An 8285-nucleotide genomic window follows, 5' to 3' on the forward strand; every position below is an offset into this window, starting at 1 on the left:
GCTGTAGGTAAAAGAAAGAGAAAAAATTCTCACAGTGGTGAGAATTTGAGGAAATCATTAACAGTAATTAATATTAATCAACTTGCTTTCAGAACTATATATATATATCTTTATTATCTATTTCATCATGTAAATTTATTAATCAAATAATTCACATTTATACTTAATTTCCAGTTGAGTCAAAATCTCTCAGCCTTCACTTTCCATCCCCAGTATAAACCAACCCCCATCTATTCCACACACATTAGCTCTCCAAGGCACACTTCAGCTACAGTTGTACTGGAGTTTTCTTTACCCCATTTACCCCATGACCATGATAATTATCATTTGCTATATTTTTTTCTGATATTGTTTACACCATTGACAATCCTTTTCTCTGCTTTTTAAGCCTCAAAAGTTAAAGTCTGACCAATTTTCATCTCTGTTATTGTACTGTTTATTCTAACTGAACTGATTCCAAGCTTCTCTTGGTTCTTACTGTATACTACCGATTTTAAAGCAGTTATCACTTAAGTGCTCTTCAAATGCTTCTTGCTTTAAGATTATCTCAATTTCTAGGCATATCTTGAGCTCTTGAGGTAAAGAATTCCAACCTACATTACTTGAGTGTATGAACAACAACTTTTTGTTTGTTTATGAATTAATGTATGTGAAACTTCTAAACTACCTGGCTGCCATATGGTAAACTCTATTTGCTTTCTGGTTTAGGCAGCATTACAACTTTTGTTTCTCATCCTACATCTCTTGGTGCCTTTCACACCTTTACTTGTCTCCTCTTTACAAACTTTACTGAAAGCAAATATATCCTAATACTCTACAATTGACCCTCTTTTTTTTCATTCAGAAACAAATAATCTATGACTTGGAACTATCTGATACTTTTGGATAATGGTATAATTCCATTCTTGGACTGAAAGCAAATGGAGATCCAAGGGCATCCCCAGGTCTGCTTGACAGCTCCTATTGTGTAATTGTGTATTGAACTGCTACTGTCTTATTTTTGTAAAGTTCCCATAATACATTTTCTCTTCTGTAAAATTCTCAATTTAAATTCGTAATAATCTGCTTTTATTCCTCAAATTGTGTTGTATGTTCCTTAGGAGTAGTGGCAGTTGCTGTTAATCTTTGTAGCTCATACAATATGTGGTATAGTGCCTTAACACAGAATATGTTTGCACTTGAGGAATTCTACCTTAGGAATTAAATGAAAACTCTACCCTTTTGAAAACATGGCAGGCACAGTGTCAACTGGAGGAGATCACTACTCTCAGCAGCTTTATTACCACGTGAACAACACTGCCAGCTTGTTTCTCATGACTCTAGTCTTGCTTGATTCCTGGGAGAGGGTACACTTTGTATTATTTTACGGGATGGTCAGTGAAGTGTGGCCACCAGAGGAGACAGAGGAGAGGTTCAGGGAAAATACAAGTTTGTTATACTCAATGTCCTAGAGACAGGAGGCACAGCATACCACACAAGGCCACAGGGAAAGTCACAGGCTGATCAGGAGGCAGAAGACAGGAGCAAGGAGAAAACATTAGGCCACAGCCTTTATTGGAGTTTCCATTAGAAAGATAAGGCAGGGCAGGGGACATAGTTTTAGATTGGCTAGTTTGGATAATTTTGGCTGGCTTTGGAGTGGTTTCTAATTGCCTGGTACCTAGTTCTGGAATGATTATGGCAGCAGAAGTTGATTCCAGGTGTGCACAAGTGTCAGAGATGAGGTCTGATTCCAGATTGTTTAGTTTTCATATCAAAGACATGCTGAGCCCTCTACTATCTCTAAGAACTGGTTAGCCCAGGGAGGGGCAGTCTCTCTACAGCTAGAAATGATTTATAAGATATCAAAACATCATAAGATACAGAAGATTTAAATATGTACATGTAGTGAATCAGAAAGGATTTGCCTAAGACCTCCTCATCTTGGGTATTTCTTCTTCCTGGCAAAATCACCTAATCTCACTTTACGGTCTCTTTATACAAGATGCTGTAAGGGTCTGAATTGTGTCCAGATTTCTGTGGCTTCTCCCAGAATAATTCCAGACCTCTTGTCCTGAAACATGCAGCTTCTACCAGCTGGCACTTTGCACAGAGACTCTCTTTCATCTCCTTACCTCTTCTCTCCACACAGTATAGCAGAGATAGAATCAAGGCCTCTTGCAAAACCCACCCATCTTTTCCCATGGCAGAGATCCTGAGTCTCCATTCACAGTTTTCTCCTTGCCTTGGCTGGATCTTCTCACACGCTATCCTCTGCCCTACCAGGTGATTATGTAGCCATGCTAGGTGATGTTATGACAGTCCTGGAGATCAGGGCATTCTTTTGTCTTGAACAACAGAAAGGCCTGAGACTGAGATCATGCAGATAAAAGGTTTTGGGGTTTTTTTTGTTGTTGTTCTTTTGTTTATAATTTTCTTTTTCTTTTTTTTAGAAGGGCTGTATCTAGAGAAGGAAATAGGAGAAAGTCTGAGACCAGGGAATCATGATGATGGTGGAAAAGTTACCTAATGGGGAATGAAATCCAGGATCTTATAGTGTAAATAAATCAAATCAAGTTGATCTCCCTGTGTTATGCAGCAGCTTCCCACTAGCTATCTATTTTACATTTGGTAGTGTATATCTGTCAGTGCTACTCTCTCACTTCATCCCAACTTCCCTTTCACCCCCCCACCCTGTGTCCTTAAGACCATTCTCTACATCTGCATCTTTATTTTTGCCCTGACTTAAAGGCCTGAGATAGGGAGGGTGGGAAGGAGTTTCAGGAGGGAGGGGATATGGGGATATATGCATAAATACAGCTGTTTCACTTTGTTGTACAGCAAAAGCTGGCACAACAGTGTAAAGCAATTGTATTCCAATAAAGAGCTTAAAAAATAAAAAAAAATAAGGGCAACACTGACACCTGTATGAAAGGAAGGTTATCAAACTGTATATCTTTATTTGAAATATATGCACATAATAACTAGATGCAAATATAAAGCAATGCATCAATTCAAAAATATTTCATACTGTCAAATTTCAATAAAAATGACCTTTGGTTTCAAAAAAAATCAAATCAAACATTGCATTAAACAATGGTGTTAGCACTAATGTTAAAATTAGATACTGGGAACTATAAATAGAAGTAAATCATAAAATGTCATAATGTTCACAATGTAGATATTGTCATTGCTTACTTGTCATGTCAAATATTCCACAGTACAATATTAATTATATGGTTTGATCATGTGTCACACTGGTTATATACATTTGATTCATTTACAAAAGTAACATATGCATCTTCATGCTGAGCCTCTTAGTGTGCTACTCCTCTGGCAGGACCTATTCCCTAAAATTGAATATTCTCTCTCTCTCTCTCTCTCTCTCTCTCACACACACACACACACACAGCAGCTGGATCCAACTTGTGGTTCTTTTATTCATGGAGACACTGGTTGTTTTAAAAATAAAGAAGTTGGTTTACAGCATATCTTTATTCTCCTTCAGCTTTTATATTCTATTATTCTAGAATCTACTCCAAATCAGGATCTAGAAATTAGAAAAATTTGCATTCCTTAATCAAAGAGATCTGAGGCACCGAGAATGATTTACACTTTCAAATATTCTGTGAAGTCCAATCTGGGTGTTTGTGAGAAATAAAATTCTCTGGCCCATATTTTGATTGTAAAGCAATTTTTAAATTCTCTTAGGCAATTTTTGGATTATTTAGCTATTTCAGTTCTGTGTATTTTTAAAATGATGATTAGGAGTGGATTTGATACTATTAGTAAGTGACATATAAAATCTATAATGTGTCTAAGTGGATAAAAAAGACTGTTGGCCAAGATAAAGTTATTGTCTGTTTGCATGAATGTTTTCATATCCAATCCGAACCCTATAGACATAATTTTAATTGTAATATCTTAAATACAGTCTCTGTGTCTATGACTCAGAGCTGTGGCTGTCACAAGTAAATCTTTCACATATTAAAGAAGCAGAAGTAGCTGCCTTTCATCAAGCTTGCTGAGAGCTAATATTTGACATTTAGGTAGGGTTTATCCTGGTTTAACCAGGCATTTGTTTTTCTCTCCCTCAACTGATAAGATATATTCAATTTAAGTTTCAGCACAGACCAACATAATTTTTTTTTCTCCCTCTGGAATTTTACCTATTTATCTAGACTCTAACACCATCTTTGAGGAACACTTAGAATGAAAATTTCTCTCTATTGTTCTTAATGGTTTTGCTTCAGCCTAAAGGATGATTTGTTAACTCTTGGTACCTCAAAAACTATGCATTTGACTACTATGGAATAAAAAAGTCCAGGCAAAGTATTGGTAGCTAATACATTTTATAAAAATATACATTTTTAGTAATTCTGTCAGTAAAACAGGCAGAGGTACACTAAAAATAATATTAATAATAATAAACTCATCCCTCAATGTCCCCAACATATCTAAGAAATGCACTTTTACATTTCTCAAGAATAGAAACTATAAGAGTTCATTCCATTTAATTCAAGAGATTTTAATATTACTGTATGTTTCTCCCTCTAAATCCAGGAATCTCTTTTCCATCTGGAATTGCCTTTATTTATAAACATAAAGGATCAGTAACAAGGTAGAAAAATATAAAGATTAAAAAAAAAAAAAAACTAGCAATGTATTCCTAGGACCCTATAACTTTTTGATAATTTCAGAATGTCAGAGAAACTGTTAATGTGTGGCTGAACAATAATTTAACAATGGCTTAGGTCACTATAAAATGATATGAGGCCATACTGAGTGGTAAAACTCAACCCACTCAATGGTGTCAATCAGAAAGACCACCATGATGATGAACCCAAAGCCCTACTTGTGGAATAAAGTTAAAGTGGTCCTCATTTGAGATTTATGGTCCCAAATCATCCTTTGAGAAAAAAACATATACAAGTACTTAATGTGACCTGTGTCTAGAATATGAGCTTCCTTGGCAGGAAAACATCTGACCATAACCCAGTGGATCTTGACCCTTAACTAAAGTCTGTAGTACTGCCTTGTTAATCCCTGATGTCCCAACCATTCACAAAGCAGTTTAATAATAACAGCAGCCAATCAGTTTCATTTTTGTAATTAGCATTTTAATTAAACTTCTGAGTTAATTGAACATTAAGAAAAATTATTATTTTACATAAAAATGACTGGATTCATAAGTAAAATAAAATCTGTAAGTAAAGAGTAAAAGCTTAAGAATAGTTAGGTTTACATGTATAGTAATAAACTGTATAGTAATTTACACATTAAAAAATAGTAATAACAGCAGCCAAAATATTGTTTGTCTACATTTATTGACTTCATTCTTATTTTCTATCACTTTATGAAATCACAAATGGATGCCCATGATATTAATGATGTAATATTGAATAGCAGAGAGCAATTTAAATTTAATCAACCCACGCATTTGATTTCAGTGCACTATGAAGGGTAAGGTACAGTTATCAAACTGAGGAAATCTTCAGTATAAAGTAAGATTATGAAATGTATATAGAAGATGGTTCAAAATAACAGTAAAGCAAACTTTGAAAGTGGTATGGTATGAATTATTACATTTACATCTTACATCCAGCCTACAGAGTTATAGACATATGATAACCTTTCACAAATGATGAAATTGAGTTTATAAGATTAATTTTTCTGTCCAATGTTACATAGACAATTAATATTGAAATCCAGATTCAAAATGATTCTGAAGCGATGTTCTTTCTTTCTCTCACTTTGCTTCTGATATACTATTCGTGGTGGGCCTTCCCTAAATTTTGGATTATTAATTACTCCAACAACTTTCTGTCTTTGCAGGTCTAGGAGCTATCATGTGACAGGAACATGGGGGCAGTTCCTCAGAATTCCACTGACTTCATCCTCTTGGGCCTCATCACACATCCCACATTCCCCGGACTCATCTTTGCAGTAGTCTTCTCCATCTTTTTGGTGGCTGTAACAGCCAACATGGTCATGATCCTGCTCATTCACACAGACTCCCACCTTCACACCCCCATGTACTTCCTGCTCAGCCAACTCTCCATCATGGACTCTGTCTACATCTGCATCACTGTCCCCAAGATGCTGCAAGACCTCTTGTCCAAGGAAAAGACCATCTCCTTCCTGGGCTGTGCACTTCAGATCTTTCTCTACCTGACCCTCATTGGAGCAGAATTCTTCCTGCTGGGTCTCATGGCCTATGACCGGTATGTGGCTGTGTGCAGCCCTCTTCAATACCCTCTCCTCATGAGCCGCAGGATTTGTTTGTTCATGGTGGTGGGTTCCTGGGTTGGTGGCTCCTTGGATGGATTCATGCTGACTCCCTTTACCATGAGTTTCCCTTACTGTGGGTCCCGAGAGATCAATCACTTTTTCTGTGAGATCCCCGCAGTACTGAAGCTGTCCTGCACAGACACATCACTCTACGAGACCCTGATGTATGCCTGCTGTGTGTTGATGCTGCTCATCCCTATATCTGTCATCTCTGTCTCCTACACACGCATCCTGCTCACTGTGCATCGGATGAACTCTGCTGAGGGCAGGCACAAAGCCTTTGCTACCTGTTCCTCCCATATTATGGTGGTGATCATTTTCTATGGGGCAGCCTTCTACACTAATGTGCTGCCCCATTCATACCACACGCCAGAGAAAGACAAGGTTGTATCCGCTTTCTACACCATCCTCACTCCAATGCTCAATCCACTCATCTACAGCTTGAGAAATAAAGACGTGGCCACAGCTCTCAGGAGAGTACTGGGGAGATGCCCTTCCTCCCAGAAAATCAGAATGGAGGATGTGTCCAGGAAATACTAGAGTGAGCTGGTTACAAGCATCCTTGGTGCTGTGGCTACTGGCACACAGTCATTCCAGAAAATATGTTATTGGTTCTGAAAAATACTCACTGTCATTTTAACAATCCTGAATTATATCAGGTGAAATAATCCTTTTGACAGAAACACTTAAGAACTATAGCTGAAGATAGCTAGCTTCTCAGCATCAGCCAACTTGCTCATCGGCACTCACTGACAGATATCTTCCAGAGAGCGTTCTCTTCAAGTAGCATTATAGATCATCCCAGGCAGGCCAAACATCCCTTTGAAGGTCCTGAAGAGATATTTTTATATGTTACATATGTTCATGTGTCTTTTGTGTCTGTATTGCTGACAGAATTTTGAATAGAAATTACAAGAAACAATTGTCATGTCCCTGTTGATTTAAAGTCAAACATTCAATACAAATTAAATATTTTTCTAATAATAATAGTGTATGTAGCAGCTTCATTTAGAAAACTTTATGAAGATAATTCAATTGAGTTTTAGGTTTTGCATTTTTAGTTACCTTTTATGAATGTCTGTGTTCTCTAATCTCTAAAATTAAACTGTAGGCAATTATAATGCCTTTATTCACATAGAGTCCACTATGTGTCTGGAAATCAGAAAATATTTACTGATTGATTAAATTTGACTTCTATGGTTAAGATGGACATTCCTATAATCTTTTAAAAACTTCCATTCATTCCCTAATAAAAATGACATAGAGAAATATAAGATGACTAAATCGAGAACTTTTGTTAGTTAAATCAGCTCCATTTGTCAATTCTCCTATTCTCAAACTTTACATCTAGTAGGCTGGTAGACAAATATTTCTTATATTTAATTAGCTTTTGGTTATTTGTGGAGTTTGATCAATACGGGATTTTGATAGAAAGTTTGCTAAACAAAGACCACAGTTACTAAGGACTCTCCATCCATTTATCTAATTTTAACTTCCTACCACATGTAAGGTATTAAAATATGACAAATAAAGAAGTTTTGATTCACCTGGTGTTTATTTCATCTATCAGTTGAAAGCTTAGAATATGCTGGTGTCATTTTTGGTTGGTTTTGTAGTTGATGAAGATTAAGGAAATGTTACTCAGCCTTATGTTGTTTTAGTGTCAACACAGAGTGAAAAATGTTTCCTCCATAGACGTTGATGTAAATAAAATACATTTTCATCAATATGCTACATTTTCATCAATATGCTAGTCCCAGGGTTCATTTTGCCTTGGAAGTTTAGCCAAAATTTGATCTTACTCTGAAACAAATAAACAAATAGAAAAGAGATGGAAGAATGGCTTGGATGAATGAATCTCTTCAAGTAGGGAAACTAACCAAGATTCATTTATAAAACATCCTCAGTGTTATTTAAATTTAGTGTCTTTCTCTTTTAATCCCTCCGAGTCTCTTCTCTAGCATTTTCTACTTTCTCCTTCTGCCTGCCTTTGTTAGTACTTCTCCCAGTCTCTC

General features: G+C 36.4%; 1 protein-coding gene across 1 annotated transcript; it reads left to right on the forward strand.

Annotated features, from left to right (window-relative positions):
- The first annotated feature begins 5841 nt into the window (after positions 1-5841).
- Positions 5842-6810, forward strand: LOC130836386 (olfactory receptor 2T2). The gene has a single exon (XM_057708422.1). It carries the CDS (start codon positions 5842-5844, stop codon positions 6808-6810), a length of 969 nt encoding a protein of 322 aa, XP_057564405.1.
- The last annotated feature ends 1475 nt before the right edge of the window (positions 6811-8285 follow it).

This window comes from Hippopotamus amphibius, chromosome 15 (genome assembly GCF_030028045.1).
Source record: "Hippopotamus amphibius kiboko isolate mHipAmp2 chromosome 15, mHipAmp2.hap2, whole genome shotgun sequence".
NCBI lineage: Eukaryota > Metazoa > Chordata > Mammalia > Artiodactyla > Hippopotamidae > Hippopotamus > Hippopotamus amphibius.